The sequence below is a fragment of the Ursus maritimus genome, unplaced genomic scaffold (assembly GCF_017311325.1).
Source record: "Ursus maritimus isolate PB19 unplaced genomic scaffold, ASM1731132v1 scaffold_2, whole genome shotgun sequence".
NCBI classification, from domain to species: domain Eukaryota; kingdom Metazoa; phylum Chordata; class Mammalia; order Carnivora; family Ursidae; genus Ursus; species Ursus maritimus.
In genome coordinates, this window is record NW_024424452.1 from 18292821 (window position 1) to 18311358 (window position 18538).

General features: G+C 58.0%; 1 protein-coding gene across 1 annotated transcript in view; it reads left to right on the forward strand.

The window, feature by feature from the left end:
- GTF3C1 (general transcription factor IIIC subunit 1) overlaps positions 1–17676 on the forward strand; it is a 74321-nt gene extending 56645 nt beyond the window's left edge. Inside the window, 11 exon segments of the mRNA XM_040635175.1 lie at positions 2594–2706; positions 4429–4491; positions 5345–5438; positions 9019–9191; positions 10867–11154; positions 12026–12285; positions 13059–13339; positions 14019–14574; positions 15338–15389; positions 16213–16405; positions 16761–17676. Of these exon segments, the coding sequence (XP_040491109.1) occupies positions 2594–2706; positions 4429–4491; positions 5345–5438; positions 9019–9191; positions 10867–11154; positions 12026–12285; positions 13059–13339; positions 14019–14574; positions 15338–15389; positions 16213–16405; positions 16761–16973 (2286 nt within the window). The 3' untranslated portion in view covers positions 16974–17676.
- The last annotated feature ends 862 nt before the right edge of the window (positions 17677–18538 follow it).

Sequence of the window (18538 nt, forward strand, 5' to 3'; positions counted from 1 at the left end):
TTGGGAAGTAGGTGCCGTTCTCCTTTGCTACCCAGGAAGAAACGGGCCATCCAGGCTAGGTGACTTACTGAGTATATCCCCACAGCAGCGTGTGGTGAGGCCAGAGCCTCTGTGCCCACCTCTTTCTCCCCCGGCCAGGGCACAGCGCCATCGCCTGCCCTGTCAGCCTCCTGACAGCCCTCTCCATAGGCACAGCCTTGAGTGAGGAGGGCCAGAGAGCATCTGAGTGGGGTGCAGAGGGGCCCAGGTGTTGCTGCCAGCACGAGAGGGGGGCCAGAAGGGGACACATGGCAGGGTTGAGAAGGACCACTTCCGCCAGCTGGTTGTTCATGCTGTGGGGTCAGTAGGAGAGCTTGGCTCTGGCTGGATTCTGAGCCTCGGGCTGCCTGCCGTCAGCCAGGTTGTAGAGAGGAACTGCCCAGTCCTGGGTTGTGGAGAAAACTTCTCTAGCTGGGGTTTCTCAGCCTCAGCACTATTGACCTTTGGGACCAGACAATTCTTTGTGACGGGGCTGTCCTGTGCATTGTGGGCTGTTTAGCGGCAGCCCTGGCCTCTGCCTGCTAGATGCCACTAGCGCCCCGCCCCCAGCCGTGGCAGCCAGACACGTCTCCAGATGTCTGCAGGGACCAGTGGCTTAGACATAGCAAGGGGCCTTCTTGCGGGGAGCCACTGGCCCCCATACACAGAATCTTAGACTTTTCTTTTTTTTTTTTTTTTTTTTAAAGATTTTATTTATTTATTCGACAGAGATAGAGACAGCCAGCGAGAGAGGGAACACAAGCAGGGGGAGTGGGAGAGGAAGAAGCAGGCTCATAGCGGAGGAGCCTGATGTGGGGCTCGATCCCGGAACGCCAGGATCACGCCCTGAGCCGAAGGCAGACGCTTAACTGCTGTGCCACCCAGGCGCCCCAGAATCTTAGACTTTTCTATCTAAAAGGGCTCTGGTCACCTGCTCCAAACTCCTCTTCTTTCAGAGTGGAAATGGGCCCAGAGAGAGGATTCAGGTTGGCCAGGGTGACAGTGCATTAGCAGGGGAATGAGTGCTGGAACTTGGGCTTCCTGGCCCCTTCCCGACGCTCTTCCTCGTGTCCTGCAGCAGTAGCCGGGGGACAGGAGCATGAGGGGGCTGTGGCCTGGAGCTGCAGGCCTCGGTACAGACGTGTATCCACTTGGAGGCTGCTCTCTCATCTGTGAGCAGGACGGTACTACCAGTCATAGCCACCCCTGGCCCCCCTGCCCTAGCCCTCGGCGGACATGTGACCTCGGGGTCCGCTGTACCTCACTGAGCTCTAGAATGCAAGGACGGTCTCTACCTTGTGGACTCCTTACAAAGGTGCAAGTGCCTGGCTCCTAGGAACCCTGCAAACACCTGTTGTCTTGCCTTCCATTTCTTTTTGGGCAAATCAGGCTCTCCTTCCATCACAGAGAGACAAAGATGTCTGCAGGGGACAGTTAGTGCTTTTGATTAATAGTGAACACCAGGGCCTGGATCATAGTTTAAATTTTACAGTACACTTTCACATCGGGCATCTCGTTTGGTCCTGGCCAGATGCCTATGAGGGCAGGCAGGCAGGCAGGGGTCATTGTTCTCAGTTTACGTGTGGTGGATGGAAGCTCAGGGAAGCCAAAGGTGTGAAGCGTGAGCAGCAGCAGGCCTGACTTGAATCAGGGTTTCCTGACCCCAAATCCTTCCTTGTTAAGGGCTGTAATCACTCAGCAGGTGTATAAATAAATCACACCCTGTGGTTAGCCAAGGCCGGACGAGTTAGGAGTCTTCCCGATGGTTCTGAACACAGACATCATGACCTCATCATGACCTCATGTCTGTCCTCTCTTCCTACAGGGTTTGCCTCGCTGAGGTGTACCAGGATAAGGCACTTGTTGGAGAGTTCATGAATCGAAAATGTGACTATGAAGACCCAAAGGTAGGCCCTGTGTGGTCCTTGGGCTCGGCCTGCCCTGAAGGCAGGGAGGTGTAGGTCCCTGTCTGGTCCTCCGGGTCCCGAGTGCCTCTTCTGGCCTCGCAGATACGGACATTGTTCCCGCGCGTTGGGGAGACCAGCTCGTCCGTTCTTGGGCCTTGGCCCTCCTTTGATGGGGCTGTTCTTAGAGACAGAACTTAACACGCCGCTTTGTAATTCTGCAGGGCCTTGGGCCTATTTCGTTAAGAAAATAGCTCTTCAGAAATTCTAAACAGCTAGATTCCCTGGAAAGCTGGCAGACAGGACAGGATGTGAGTTTTTCTGAGTTCTGTGGGAGGAGGTGTGCAGTGGCAGGAGGCTGCAGAGACAGTGTGGGACGTACGTGGGTCTTGCCATCTGGGGCTCGGGAGGGAGCTGGCAGTGTAGGAGTGAGGGCGAGCAGCGTGCTCCTTGCCCCACATCCCTGGGCGGAGTGGTGAGTGTCTGTCATCTTCCCAGGTGGGCTCATAGGGCTGGGGAGGCAGGGAGGCAGAAGAGGCCACGCTCTTCAGTCCGTGTTTCTGGGAGGTCACTGCTGTGGGAGTTTGTTACAAGATTTTCCTTGATGAAGAAGTGAAACCTCCCTTTGCGGGAGAGAAAGGGCCTAACATCTCATTCTCCCACTTTGAAAGGTTTGTGCCAGTGAGTTTAAAGAATTTGTGGAGAAGCTCAAAGAGAAGTTCACTTCGGCTCTAAAGAATCCTAACCTTGAAATCCCAAACACACTCCAGGAGCTGTTTGCCAGGTGAGGTTTTTCGGGGAAGTTTCTGTGTGATCCTTGTGGGGCAAGAGGGAACGTCACGGCCACGGGCATCTCCCCTGGTCAGCACTTCCCAGGCCTCGCAGCTAACCCTGCCGTGTCCTTGACTCTGAACCACCTTGCCTCCTCTCATGGGGGACTTAAAAATGGGGAGGCCCTGCTGCTGACCTAATCCAGGCCTCCGCAAGTGGTTGGCATGCTTTTGCTAAGATTGCTCGTTTGACATGTGAGGAAACTCCAAGCTAGAAGTAGCACGCCCAAGGCCACAGTGCTTGTGAGCCACCGGGCCAGGATCTGAACTTCCATGGTGGGTCTCACTCCAGCGTCCCAGCTCTTTCCGGCTCACCCACTGGGCGCCTGCAGGAACATACTTGGCTTTGAGCACAGAACCTGTGAAATGTTAAAATCTTGAGTTTTGTGAACAGGCCTGTTTCCACTGCTTAATCCAAATGTGAGTCCCTTCTTAACCACCCTCATCGAGACGGTCCCTCTGGCCACTGGATTTCTGAATCTCTTCCTGTAGAGGTGACAGTCATCGATCCGTTTGTTTGGGGACCATACAATACGGTTGTGGTTAGCCCCCTGCGCTTCAGTTGAAGATCTTGTTCTTTGATTCATCCAACAAATAATTCATGTCGTGCCCGCGTATGCAGGCCTAGGGAGTGATCTGTAGTCCTTTGCGGAGTTGACACCTGTTACTATCTTTTGTGTTTTGTGTTTGTTTTTGCAACAAACTGTTCCCCAGAATTCCCAAATGGCGTGGTTTATAGTCAGTCTTAAAAAAGTGCTTCAAATGACCCGGTTACCTATATGTAATTTATAACACCACCTATTTTCAGTAAATTTATGGGGGCAACTTTTAGTTACAGAAACATACAGTTAAAATAAAAATTATTTTAAAGGAGAGTTCATGAACTGTCTGGAAGAAAGAAGTCCCATCCAGTTGTAACAGTTTTAACACTAAATTTGATCTTGAGCACCCTGGCAGGCCAGGCAAAAAAGGAAATGGATCCAACTACTTTGCAAATAGCTCACCTTTCTGAAAAGGTGCTTTTTTCTTATTACTAAATTTCAAGAATTTACTGTTGCCAGGATGAATTTTGACTTCAGGATCATAGAAACCAAAGAAATGTCTGACAAATACACGGCCCTGTTCCTTTAAAAGTAGGTTTTGCGATTTCTTGTATTTGTTTGCCTGGCTGTGTAGTGTGACGGCTGGAGCATCAGACTTCTCTTGTTGTATTTATTTGCTTGGTAGGAACACAAGGAAGCAGCATTACTTGAAGCTCAGAAACACAGATGGGGGAATAATCTGCTACTTAATACAACTACTGTCTTTGTTGGGTATTTTCCTCCACACGTCTTTCTTATGCTTGTTTTAATCGTAACGAGCCCACGATTTTAGATCCCTTTCCCTTAACAGCTAACAGTGGCTCTCGGCCAGTAAACACTTTCCTTGTTGTTTCATAATTGTCAGTAAAGCGAACATTCCTCATCCCCTCAACCCTCGTTTTAACAACACGCTCATTTGATGAGCAGAACGTGGTATTCTCTCATTGTAACTGACGTGTACGCATTCGAATTTTCATGAGTTTTACGTTTCCTCCAACGCTTTAGCCAGTAAACGGCCATGTCGAGCAAACCTCCCCTCAGTTGGTGAAGATCAGCCGTGTTCGCTGACATGCTCGTCTCTCGTTCCTTATGCAGATACCGAGTTCTGGTGATTGGAGATGAAAAGGATCCAACCAGGAAAGAGGATGAACTGAATAGGTAAACACCGATTGACCCAGTGCCTTTCCCTCATCTGCTTGATCGGGCTGCCGGTGGCCCAGTCCGGGGCCCACCCAGGGCCAGAGCTAGCCCGCCCTCCGTCTTTGCAATTAAAGTTGTGTTAGAGTGCAGTGACGCCTGGCCCATTGCTGTCTGGGCTGCCTCCATCCTGTAGCGTCAGGGTCGAGTGGCTACGACCGAAACCGTACAGCCCACGAAGACCCCAAAATCTTCATTACCTTCATTACTCCGTGCCACAGAGCCCTTCCTCCCTTCCTGGGAGACGCTGGCCGACCCTAGTCTCAGAAATCCGTGGCCTAGCCTTAAGGTGGCTCGAGGAAAGGACTTGAATTCCAGGCCATAAGTTTTCCACACAAGGCTCTGGTTAGAAAGCTCAGCTGTTTTTTCCCTGTGGGATAACCAATGTTCAGCTTGATCTTACCTCTGTATTTCAGTGAGAAGCTTCTTTGGAGAAAAACTGAAGTTTAAGACTGGAGGAAAATGGGGCACATGGCTGGGTCAGTCAGTAGAGCGTGCAACTGTTGATCTGATTGGTAGATAGACAGGCGGAAAAAAATCTCAGCACTAACTACATTCGTCAGTTGTCACATAAACCTGTTTCCAGAGTACGGCACGCTTTACCCGCTAAGCGGAAACATTTCTCCCTGCAAAAATTGACCAGTTAGTAAGGCTTAAAACCCACCACTTGTTTTGTTTTGGTTCGTGAATAGTTTTGGCATTCGAGTCATTTTGGCAGGATCACTTTTTCTAAATAAAAACTGCGTCCACCCAGGACGAGCAGTGCCCGTGGCCCACGGCCTCACGTGCTCTGCCCTCCTCCCCACTCTTTCAGCGTGGATGACATCCACTTCCTGGTGCTCCAGAACCTGGTCCAGAGCACACTGGCCCTCTCGGACAGCCAGATGGAGTCCTGCCGGTCATTTCAGGTGAGTGGCGGGGACCTGGGGACAGCGTGGCGGCAGCGCTGTGGGGCTCGGGCCATCAGAAGTGGGGGCCCTCGCTCATGCTCTTCTCAGCTGTGCAGTCTCGGGGGGGGGCCCGATTTCCCCTGAGAGTCGCATGCCCCCTTTTTTCATCTTCCAAGTGTGGGGACAGGACCCAGTGACTTCCACAACCCCTCCCGGGCTGAGGTTTTGAGTCAAATGTAAATGCAGAAAATTCAGCCGAAGAGGAAGCGAGCCACGACTGAGAGCTGAGGGAGTGCCTGACCTGTGCGGCTTATCTTCTCCAGTCAGAACTTAGAAATGTCGAGCTCTTTTGATCGCTAGAGATCACCGAGCGGGAAAGCGGCCCTTCTGTGGGCCATGGGCTTATCTCTCTCCTGAGAACGTATTAGAACCCAATGCTGCTCTATCTTGGCTGAGTGAGGGTGGGAGGGAGGAAGGCGGTTCTCATTCAAGCCCGTCCGGAGCCTGGGGAGGTGTTGGTATTAGCACTCATTTCTGAACACGGAAACTTGCGTTCCAGAGGCGCGAAGAAGCAAGTGCCCAGGGTGTCACAGCACTCTCCGTCAGACCCGGACTGTGGCGCCAGGGCCCCAGCAGAGAGGTGCTGAGGAGGGCCTGCGCCGCCCCCCTCCCCGGAGGCAGTGCCTCCCTCGTTCTTAATGTTCTGGAGGACCACATCTGTCAGCACGTGGGCCCGGACCCCACCCCCCGGGGCCGCAGAGGGGCTGGGAGCCTGACAAGTGTGCTGCCGGTCCCCAGGACTCTAACGCGGGGTGTAGGCGGCGAGGCGCCCTGGGGGAGACAGCGCAGTGTAGACCCAGCTTGGGCACTGCCCACATTCTCCAGGCGGTGCTTGTTACCTTGGCCATAAGGGAGGTGAGGAAGACTCGGGGGAAATGGAGTGATTCAGGGAAAACCTGTGGCCGGGTATGACCACAGTCCTTGTACAGCAATGGCCAGGACCCCGCAGACCCAAGACTGAGTGTTCCTGTCTCTTCTTTGAATTCATCACTGTGAGGTGCAGTTGCTTGTCCAGCAGTGACATCTGGGACAGTATAGTGGGAGGTCCCCAGTCATCCCGTTCTTGCTACCCTTGGTGCCACAGAGCCCTTCAGCCCTGCTTACTCACATGAAGCATGTGTGTTTCCAAATGGGAGGCTGGTCGTGGGGCCTTGCCCCCTCCTCTGTGCCCAAAGCCTCGTGTGAGCCTGAACATGCCAGAAAACAAGACTGGAATAGGGTGAGGTGGGGCAGAAGTCCTACAGAGACAGCCCCCAGTCTGGCCCCTGGCTCTGTCTTGTTGCACTTGAGCTTGTTTAAAAAGAAAAAAAAATTTTTTTTAATTTACTGCCCGCATTGCCCATAAAAATCCCAATTTCCAACTTTACCTGTGGCCGTGGAGGGACCTTTTGGCTGTGCTGCCCAGCAGGCTTTGAGCTGGACAGGACCTCGGGAGTCAGTCCAACCGCCCATCACATGAGAAAGCCCAGCCCCGAAGTCAGTGACAGAAGCCAGGTCCCTGTGTCCCAGCCAGGGCCTGTCCCCTGCATCCTGCTGCTGCTTGTCCCTCCTCCAGTTCCATTTCCAGGTGGTGTCTGGGCTCTGGTGGGTGGGGTCAGAGGCCATACGTAGGATTCCACTCGGCTCCCTGCAGCCCCAAGTTGCCACGAGGCATGGTGCAGGGCAGTTGGTAGGAATCTGGCGGGCAGGACCACACTCCCTCACTCCCTATACGTGGTCCGAGCGCTCCTATGCCCCACCAGCAGCTGACGGAGGAATACGCCCCTCTTGTCATCGTCTTCACATGGAGAAGAGCTGAAGATACCAGGCTTTCCATGAGAAGCTGGATCCCCGCTTGGCTAGGGGGCAGGAATGGTGGTGGTATGGCCTCTCTCCAGCCCCTTGCCCTCTGCCTGGGGCGGTGCTCCCCGCCTCGGGCCTGTGCGCCACAGCTGACGTGGAAGCTCTGTCTAGAGAAATCGAGGGTGGTGTGGAGGCCTCAGACTGACAAGGCCCAGTGTGTGCCCAGACCTCCCTCCGGCTCCAGGAGAACACCCCGTGCTGCCCCGGCACCCCATCCGACCACCGCTTTGGCTCCCGATCCCGTGTGTCTCTGCAGTGGCGCAGTGGTGAGGTCGCTGGCCTCGAGGACAAGGCCTTGTTCTGTTGTTGGTCCCAGCCCCACCCAGCGGTTTGACCTCGGAAGATCCCTTGAAGTCCACGAGCCTCCGTCTTCCCTGCCACTCGTGGTTTCTGGGCCAACACAGCAGAGAACCTCCCAAGCCCAAAATTCTCAGACCATGACTGCACATTTTCCTGGCCAGTGCTTTCGAGGAGGCAGGTCTAGCAGGAGCTTTCCTGTGGTCTGGCGTGTGCTAGACATTTGCTGTTGGGTCAGCTGGTTGAGCCAGTGCTTTTCAGAAACGGGAGTCACTGGGACTCTGTAGTCCCTGCGGGCCTTGGAGCTGCTCTTCCCCTGGTCCGGGTCCGAATCTGAGCCACGGAGCCAGAGTGGCGTGGCCAGCGGCGGAGCCTCTGTGATGGGCTGGATACCACCTTCCATGTTTGTTCCGTACTGGGTACGCGGAGCTGGGTGCCGGGTGTGGGGTGCCGGGGGCTGCCGTGGCAGCGGTAGTCCATTGAATGTCTTTCTGTGGTACTTCCTTTCGGGTGGGCGAGAGAGACGAGTAAGTGAATGAGGTCATTTCAGGCAGAGAGAGTTGCTACGGAGATAATGATACAGGCCCCTATGACACAGTTGACTGCTGCAGAGCAAGGAGAAGGATTTGCTTCTTGACGGGACATATTTGAACTGAGAGCTGAGTGTCGAGTCAGCCTTGCAAAAATTGGGGGTTGATGCTGTCCAAGAAATGGGAGCTGCAAACGCCAGGCCACCACGGTAGGCAGGCTCTTTGAGGGAAGGTAGGAAGGCTGGTGAGACGGGAGGCTGGTAAGTCCGGAGTGGCGGGCAGGGTCGCGCTGCCGGGGTCCTTGACAGGCAGAGCGAGGACCGGGTGTTCCCTCTGTAGAGGGAGGCCGCACGTGGTCTGATGGAGGTACACAGGGCTCACTGTGGCTGCGTGGCAGATGGCCAGGGGCTGGGGGCAGTTAGCCGGAGGCTCCAGTGACGAGCGGTGGTGTAGACGGCGTCAAGCACTTGTGTTTGGGAACGTTGTATGTGGACACTGCCAACTGGATCTATTAATAGGCTGGGCGAGGGCTCAGGAAGCGAGTGGTATCAGAGGTGGTTCTGAGTTGATTCCCACGACCTTGTATCCAAAGACATAGGCATGGGGTGCAGAGCCGTCCTTTGTCTCCAGCTGCCTGGCTTTCTCTGGGGTGTCCTTCTCTCTGATACGGGTGAAGGTTGATGGATTGCTGGCTTTCTGCAGGCCTTCCCGTCCCGCACCCCCAGGAGTCTGCTCCAGCCTCCCGACCCCTCAGCCCCATATCCGTTTCCAGCATACATGATGGACTCCCCTTCTGTGCACCCCCACGTTCTGCCCCTTCCCCCAGCTGCTGGAGAGCCTCGCTCACCCACGGCCTTGCTGTGTTGCAGACTTTCCGCCTGTACCGAGAGTATAAGGACCACATCCTCGTGAAGGCCTTCATGGAGTGCCAGAAAAGGAGCTTGGTCAACCGGCGCCGCGTCAACCACATGCTGGGCCCGAAGAAGAACCGGGCTCTGCCCTTCGTGCCCATGTCCTACCAGCTGTCCCAGACCTACTACAGGTGAGCCCTCTGGCTGGGGCTGGGGGAGGCAGGGCCCCGGGTCAGAGGCCGGGCCACACCTTCTCTGCAAAGAGCAGCACCTGGAAGCGGAAGGAGCAGGCGTCCATCCACCTCGGAAGGCGTGCAGCTCCTGGAACGAGAGTCCTCACCAACGCCTGTGCTGCCTGCCAGGGGATGAGGGCAGCGCTCTCGGTAGTTTGGGGACATTTACCATTCTGCAGGTGGCATGTTTCCTTTCTCCTGTCAAATTGGGAGAAATGAGTTTTTAATGTGCTCATGAGCCCAGTGAAAGGCACAGCGTCCTGGTTGGGCCTCATCGGCCATTCTCACGGCGCAGAGCTGCACCGAGCTGTGCGTGTCGCAGGCTCACACGCTTCCATTTGAAGCCATCCCATCTTTCCCAGACGCGGTCTGCAGCCCCTCAGCTGTCCGAGTGTGGTCTGGGACGCTGCGAGTCACCCTCCGCAGCCCCTCCTCACAGGAGCACCCCTCACAGCGCAGCCTCGCTCCAGCAGCCGGCATGGCTGGTCTCTGTTACCCGCTTGGCCTTTTGTGCCCCCGGCCTCCTTGACCACGCGAAGGGGAAGTCTGTGAGATAGTCCCAGGGGTTTGGCCTTGGCAGCCCTTAGCCTTGGAGGGCTTCCCCTTTTCCAGGCTCTTCCCCCTGTCAGTGCTCAGATCTGCACTCAGGCCGTGGTCCGAAACAGAAGAAGAGCAAAATGAGGGGGGTTGGATTTTTATGCATCCCTTTGCCTGTGACCCAGACACTTGCACCTTTCTCAGAGGCCCCCCGAGTGGCCCTCGGTCTCCTTGCCTCCCTGGGGTGCAGCCGGCTATAGTGAAAAGAGCCAGCCCGGGCAGCAGAAGATGTGGGTCCAGGTCAGCAAGGCCATTTGACCTCGAGCTACTTCTTGACAATTTCTCCACCGTGGCATTCTTGTCTGTGAGCCAAGGGGCAGCATTCGCATCCAGAAGACCTTCTGGGTCCCTCCCTAGGACCTAGGCCCCTGTTGCAGGGTTGTGGGAAGTCATGCTTTTGTTCAGAGGCCAGGGCTAGACTCTGCAGTCATCTCACGGAGACAGTGACAGGGACACGTGTCCTGTCATCTCTGCACAGGTTCGGGGCTTGTCCGGGGTACAGATAATCGTTGCAAGAAGTGCGTTCGTCTTCCCCAGTTTGGCGCCTGTTTATAGCAAATGCCCGTGAGGTGTAGAGTGTTAGGTCAGATGCAAAGACACGGCCCCACCGTGAAGGTGCTCAGGTGAGCAGGGAAGGCACACGCAGTTAGACTGGAATACGGCACCTTCATTTGACGTGGAAAAGAGGGCTTCGGGGGGAAGCTGGTGTGGTCAGTTTTGTTTGTTTGTTTGTTTGTTTAATTTTATTTATTTATTTGACAGAGAGACAGCCAGCGAGAGAGGGAACACAAGCAGGGGGAGTGGGAGAGGGAGAAGCAGGCTCCCAGTGGGACAGGGAGCCTGATGCGGGGCTCGATCCGAGAACCCTGGGATCACGCCCTGAGCTGAGGGCAGACGCTTAACAACTGAGCCACCCAGGCGCCCCTGGTGTGGTCAGTTTTGAACGCAAAGATCTGAAGGGCCCGTAGCCCATCCACATGGAGGCCTCTCACATCCCGTCCTCAGTTTGCACCTTACCTCCTTTTTGTCCATGCAGGATTTTTACGTGGCGATTTCCCAGCACTGTCTGCACGGAATCGTTCCAGTTCTTCAGCACAATCCTGGCTGCCGGCAAGTTGGACCAGCCTGATAATTTTTCCTTCAAAGACCAGGATAATAGCAAGTCTACCAGTCACCTGGTGGCATTTTCTCTGGACAGCCCTGGAGGACACTGCGTGGCCGCCCTGACCCTTTTCTCTTTGGGCCTCATTTCCGTGGATGTCCGGATCCCAGAGCAGATTGTCGTGGTGGACAGCTCCATGGTGGAGAACGAAGTCATGAAGAGGTGAGGGCGGAGGTGTCCGCTGGCGCCCCACGCACGCTGCTGTGAGCGCAGCTGGGGGCCTCAGCCACTGTGGTGCACGTGCACACACAAGCAGGGGGAGGGGCAGAGGGAGAGGGAGAAGCAGGCTCCCCGCTGAGCAGGGACCCCCCCATGCAGGGTTTGATCACAGGCCCCTGAGATCATGACCTGAGCTGCTTCAGCGACGGAGCCACCAGGCACCCCTGGTCTTTATTCATTCCACAAACACATGCTGAGTTTGTGCGTGTCACGTCTGGCACCGTGTGGCCTCTGGCACACGAGGTGGCAGGTGTCCGCCATGCGGCAGGGAGCTCCTGGGGACGGTACCTCACAGATCGGGGGACTAGGGACTTCAGCACCATGGCCAGTCCAGTGCCTTGTGCTGGTGCCTCCAGGCGCAGGGGGAGCCAGTGGAGGGCGGGGACTTGGCTGTGCCAAAGAGAGGGACCCGGCACAGTGTGGCGAGGAGGGGTAAGGCGGGAAGGTGGCTTTGGCAGAGGTTCCTTGAGGGCCTAATAGCTAAGCTGGGGTTTAGTGGAAAAGCAGGCAGTTTTGGGACAGAACCTGGAAGGGTTTCCAGGCAGAAGGAACAGCCCCTGCAAAGGCACTGGTACATGAACAGGGGTGAGTGTGGTGTGTGGGGAGTGGTCAGAGGAGATGAATCTGAAGCGGCAGTCCACGCTGCCCTTCACAGCCGGGGGTGAGGGGAGGGGGTCCATAGCGACCACAGGCCATTCCTGAAACTGGACCACGGCAGCCACTCTGAGCAGGCCACTCTCTGAGGGACCCGGCGTGCCGTGGCAGGGCCGGCTGGGCCTGTGCTCCGTCACCCAGGTCCGTGTTCTTCTCCTAGTCTGGGGAAGGACGGGGGCTTAGACGAGGATGACGACGAGGAGGAAGACTTGGATGAAGGTTCAGGGAGCAAGCGCCGGGCCATCGAGGTGAAAGCCCGCCAGGCCTCCCATACCAACTACCTGCTGATGCGGGGCTACTGCGCTCCCGGCATCGTCAGCACCCGCAACCTCAACCCCAATGACAGCATCGTGGTGAACTCCTGCCAGGTGAAGTTCCGGCTGCGCCGCACCCCCGCGCCCACCCGGCTCCGGCCCACCGGTAAGTGTCACCCCACCACCATTGGCGCCCCGACCCGGGGGCCCCCACGGACTGGGGCTGGGGCTGAACCCACGCCCCTCCCCTCCCCTCCTGGGCTGGGGTCTTCTGGTGCTTCCCCCACTGCCCCGTGCACCTTCCCCCGGGGCTCGGAAGTACACACTTCCACAAACTTCTTAAGTATGACTTTCAGCCTCTTTCCCTGAAAGAGGAGTTCTTGGCTTACAGTCGTCATCTACACCTCCTTTGTTTCCGGTTTTTATGCTCTTTTTAGCCCTTTCATGTGTTACCTCTGAAACTCAAACCAGCTTTCCCATACCCCAAATTTGAGGCGGTCTCTCCTCCCGCTACATAAAATGAGAATATTCGGGCCCCTTCCCAGCCCTCCTGCCTCTGCCTTCCCTTCACCTTTTGGGGTGCATGGTGTTCACTTCCACTTTCGAAACCCCAGTTGGTATTCTGAGCTCTGCCTGGAGTTTGGCTCGGCCAAACCTGTGACCATGATCTTAGCAGAGCCAGCTCTTCCAGGAAGCCATGCACACCAGCCCAGGCTCGTGGAAGCTCACACGGGAGTTCGGGGTGGGGTCCCGGGGAGTCCCCCAGCATCTGAGGAGCGGTGAACACAGGAGCCCCTGAAAGGCAGGGCCCAGGGCAGCCCAAGTTGAGGATCCCGCTCCAGAGCTCCGGGGCTACTGTTCCCAGATTTCAAGCACATTCCTCCTCAGTATTGCTTGTGCTCAGGTCTGGGCTGATTTGCGTCCTCCTCGTTTTCACAGCCCCTTCTCTGGAAGAGCTGCCGGTGGGCATATCCTGCCTCCCTGCCGCCTTCACCAGGCTGATCAAGAGCCAGGGGGCGGCCTGCAGCCTGGAAGCGTTTGTCCACCAGGTGGAGCTGTGCGGGTATGAGCCGGGAGACGTGTGCGCCGTCTTGGAGGTCCACGGGGTCATTGCGGCCACCGGGTGCTTTGGGGTGGACAGAGTGGAGCTGAGCAGGTGGTTCTCCGCCTTTGAGAGGACAGATCCCGAGCGCACCAGGACCTTCGCAGACTACGTCCAGGTGAGCCGTGCTGTCAGGCCCCGCGGGGTGGCCGACGTGGAAGGCGCCGCTCCCCGGCCAGAAGCACACTGCGGAGGAGGGGCTTGGTTTGGGGCACGTGCTGTAATTTCTTCAAAAATTAAATTAGTTGCCAAGATTGAAAATGGGAGATTTTGCCTAAACCTCAGCTTCTCTGGACTATTAGGAGGTTTGACACCCTGGGCCCCATTTCTTCAGCACAGTGGGTCGGAGGCAGGTAGGGCCATCTCCGCCCAGAACTCCCGGATATCCTGCACCTGGCCCCACAGGACTCCCCGCTTTACCTGCCTGGGTCCATGTTCATCAGGGACCCTTGAACCCAAGGAACGTAGTGACAGATGGACCTTTGAAATCAAGCACCTTGGGACCTGGCTGGCCCTCCTCTGCATGGTCCGTAGTTGGAAGCAGGGGGGTGCATGTCATTTACGGCAGCTTTGGTTCTAAGAAGTTCGCCCCACGCCCCTGAGAGGGAAAGGGCTGCACCGGGGCCACCAGCTGGCACCCATGTGGGGTTGGAAGCCAGACCTCACCCTCGAGTCATCTGTCGTCACAGAGCTGGGCTTGCCATTTGCTCGGGACGCTGAGATGCATCGGGCAAGGGGAGCAAGCATGAGGGTCCCGCGGTCCCGCACGGACCCGGTGTGTCTCCCGCTTTTCCTAGGACCTCCTAGAGCATCACCAGGTCTTGGAAGTCGGTGGCAACACCACTCGCCTGGTGGCCATGGCCTCTGCCCAGCCCTGGCTCCTGCACTCGGTGCGGCTGAAAGGCAGAGAGGAGGATGCTTACCCTCAAAGGGAAGACCCCCAAGCCAGACCCCAAGACAGGCCTGCCAGCGAGGACAGCCCCTCGGAGAGGCAGGCACCGCCTTCCCAGGGCTCCCGGAGCACCAAGAGGCGCGCCAGCTGGACGAGCAGGGACGTGGCCAGTCAGGGCGGAGAGAGCGACTCTGAGAGTACCCAGAAGCCCCCCGCCAAGAGGCCCACGCTCCAGGATGTGCGCTTGGCTCCCGGCCCCAGGCCCCAAGCGGAAGAGGGCCCAGAAGCCCCCGCACCCTCTCTGCCAGCAGCTCCCGGAGTCACAGGTGTGAAGGAGCCTCCCCCAAGAGCACCAGAGGCCGGGCCGGAGGACCAAGAAGATAGCAGGGTTCCCAGCCCTCTAGGCCAGGAACAGCTAAGCTGTCAGGCCCAGCTTCCAGAAGGATCTGAAGACCCCAGAGGTACCAAACGAAACTTGTCCCCTACCCCACCTGCCCATCCTCTGTCCTGGGGCCTGAGAGTCCCCCATACCCTACACCTCCCCTGAGACTGGGAACCCCAGCTTTTCCTAGCCTCAGCCTCGAGGGGGGAGAGGTCTTGCCTGTTTCCTCTCACTGTGTCCACTAGAGGGCTTCAGGGACTCCTGAGCAGGGCTGTGAATGACAAGTGTGGGACAGGAGGGGTGGTTCTGGAAAGCATTGTTGGCTGAGGTGTCCCGCATGAGGTCGCAGCGGCAGGACTGGGGGGCGGGGGGGTGTCGCGCCTCCTGTCGGGATTGGCAGACGTGTGGGGACGGAAACCTGCCGTGTTCCTCTCCTGTGGTGTAGATGCTGTCACCTGTGCTCAGCGCTAGCCTCGTCACGTGGTTTCTAAAGGCATCTTTGTTTCCTGGGGGCTGTTTTTGCCATAGGGGTTTCCACACACAGCTCTGTGGTCGGGGTTCTGGGTGGAAGATGAGGTGCCCGCCTGCCTGTCCTTGTGGGGGCTCCTCAGGGCCCTGGGAACACCCCCCCGCCCCGCCGACGCTTGCACACCGTGGCCTAGCCGGTTCGGTTCTGCATGTGCAAGCCCCTCGGGGTGGGCGAGGGCTCTGCGAGGAACGGGCTTGCTGTCCCTCTGTTCACGGCTTTATCTCCAGAGCCTGGAAGGACGTGTCGCGTGAACAGAAGAGGAAGAGATGGACTCCCACCTCTTAGGTCTCATGTCCTTCCTCTCTTCCATCAGGTTTGGCCGAGAGTTCTGTGGCCGGCAGCCTCTCCCAAGCAGCGTGGGGAAAGTGAGTGTGTGTCCAGATTCAGGCGGCCTGGCGCAGGGTGCGGGGGCAAGGGTGGGGAGTCTGTCCCTGGGGTCCCAGTAGTGATCGTCACACGGAGATCTTCCACGGTCCGGCGCGGTGGTTCTCGGCCAGGGGACCTGGAAACCTGTGGGACCTCGGTGGTCCCACTTGCTGGGGGAGCAAGGCAGGAGCTGCTGCAGGGAGCAGGCGAGGGCCGGAGGTGTAGACTTATGCAGTGTGGGTCCGTCTGGAACCCCGGGCTTCACAGGAGCCGTGCTGGAGAGGGGGCGCCTCCCAGGCGTGTGCACAGTCCCCCAGCTGGCTGGGGCCGTGAGCCCCCGGCTCAGATAACAGCCCTCCCAAGGCCCAATCAGAGCCGAGAGTCCAGCTGGTCCTGGGCCCCTCCCGTGCCTGGACCCCGTGTGGCAGACCGGTCCCTGGGGGCCGGGGGGACTGCTGTCTAAGACACAGAAGTAGAGCTTCCGCATGAAGATCTCTGTGAGCTTTAGCCTGATGTGGCGTCAGCCATGGCTTCAGAGGCCAGGATGGAGCTGGTGAATCCAGAAGTCGGCTTGTCTCCCTCCCCTGCCAGCGCGGGGTCCTGTGGGGGACATTGGCACGTCCCGGCCTCGTTAAGGCTGAGTGTGAGCGGGTCCCGTCGGCCGGCGGCCCTGGGCCCTGGGGTTGGGACGCCTCATTCCAGATGGGGGTGGTGGATAGAGGAGCAGGACCCCCAGCCCCGTGACGCGGGCCAGGCCCCAACTGCCTTGAGGCTCAGCGTCCCTCGCCCACCAAGCCTGACGCCCGCCCGCTGCCACCACAGGGACTGCGAGAACATCTCCTTCATCGCCCGCCCGTGGCGCATCGTGGACGGCCACCTGAACGTGCCGGTGTGCAAGGGCATGATGGAGGCCGTGCTCTACCACATCATGACCCGGCCCGGCATCCCCGAGAGCTGCCTGCTGCGGCACTACCAGGGCGTGCTGCAGCCCATCGCCGTGCTCGAGCTGCTGCAGGTGCGGCTCCCCCAGCTCCCTGCCCCCCCCCACCCCTGCTGACCACGCCTCCCTCCTCCTGGGCCCCTGCCTCAGCCTCCCAGTGGGGTGGACCGTCAGGAGATGTCCAGGCTTGGCCTGAGAGCCAGGCCGCTCCCATGGGTCCCTTACTTACTTTACCCCCCTGCTTGGCCCTGCCCAGAGAGGCGTACTCGCTGCCCTCCGAGGCTGCCAGGCCGGCCGATGAGCCCCTCGCCTGTCCTCCCTGGGCCCCTGCAGCCCCCACCCCTGCCCTGGGGTCCTGCGGCTCCCGGGGTGGGATAGAGGGCCCAGTCTGCAAGTGCGCCTGTCACCCTGCCTGTCCCGCTGTCTCTAGGGCCTGGAATCCCTGGGCTGCATTAAGAAGTGCTTGCTGAAAAAGCCGGCAGCCGTCTCTCTCTTCTCCAAGCCCCGGGTCGCGGAGGGCCAGGCGCCCTACAGCCCAGGCGAGAGCCCCACCGTGTTCTACGAGCCCACGCTGGACTGCACCCTGCGGTTGGGCCGCGTGTTCCCCCACGAGGTCAACTGGAACAAGTGGGTCCACTTATGAGGCGTGTCGTCAGCACGACCCCTCCCACCGGTGCACGGGGGCACCGAGGCTCTGTACCAAGCCTCCCGCCTGCCTGCTCCGCGGGTCTTCTGGACCGAGGGCCCTGCCCGGTCCCACCGGGCATTGTCAGGGGGCAGCTGCCGGGAGGCTTGGGTCCCTGCTCTTCCTCTCTTGTTCCCAGGGTGTTTTAGCCGTGGCCGCAGCACGGATCCTGCTCGCCCGTCGCTGCCTGCCTTCTCTGCGGAACTTGGGTTGTGGTGAGTTTGAGAGGCCCTGGTAGGCTTGGCCTCTGAGGGCCTCCACCGTTAGGGAGCAGAGCTGCCTCCCACGCTCCGTGTGGGCCTCAGCTTGCATTGCCCGCACCCCGTGTTGCAGATTCCAGCCCCCATGGCAGAAAGGCCAAGTGCCCCAAGTGGCAGGGCCTCGTGGGGGGCGCATCACAGAACAGGGGCTACGTGTCCTGCCACCGAGGGCCCCAGCAGGGACTGACCCCTCTCCAGGCAGCACATCGGACCCAGAGAGGAGCCTGGGGTTCCCTTATTGGCCTGGCAAGAGTGTGGGCGGGGGGGGGGGGGGGCTTTCCACGGGTGGAGCCGAGGAGCCGGGCGGGCCTGGGGTTGGTTTGTTCCTTTCACTTCTTTTCTCTTTAAAAAAATCCCTTGGCATGTATTTATTTATTTTGTAATTAAAGTGAAGTAAAATGTGTTTAGTTCCGTGTGTTTCCTAAAGAATCTGTGATCCCCTGGGGGCCTCCCTGCTTTCAGCTGCGGACCAGCCAGTACTAGACGCTCCCAGTAAAACCAAAGGGAGGGGGAGGCCCACGGCCCAGCCCGCCTGCCCCGGGCGCAGCCCACCCGCCCGCCTCTGCCCCTCAGCTGGGCCCAGGCCTGTGTCTTCCCGGAGAAGCTTGGGCAGGTGTGCCATGCAGGGCCGGCCCAGTGCCAGGCTGGCAGGTCGCAGGGGTCACAGGCCTATGGTGTGAATTTGGGCAGTGGACATTCTCTTCAGCCTTCCCGTCCCTTCTCCCCTCCCCTTCCTTCTCATTTTCTTCCCTCCCTCCCTTTCTCTCTCTCTCCGTCTTTTCTTTTCTTTTTCCTTCTCTCTTTCTTTCATATGTGTATATTAGCTGCCAACATTTTTTTTTTAATGGACATTTCACATTTTAAAAAAATCCAGACTTCTATCTTGTTGCAAACTGGAGAGTTGCAGCAACAGCACATAGGGCAGTGGGGACGGGCCCCTCAGTCAGCACTGCCCCAGCGCCAGCCTTGCACCCGCCGGCTTCTCAGCCTTACAAAAGCAGCCCATCTGGCCATGTCTGACCTGTAGCATTGGCCTGGCCCACCTCACGGCCCCATATTTCCGTCCTGGGACCAGACTCCGGGGTGATGACGGGCAGGACGGAGCATGGGGTGGGAAGTCTGAGGGTGAACGCCAGCACAGCTAAGACCTGGCCAAGGCTTAACCATCATTTTTTTTTTCCTTTTATTTTTACTCAAGTGTAAAAAAAAAGAAATCGTGTTTGGGGGGATTTTTTTGAGATCAAGTAGAATAAGGAGTGTTAT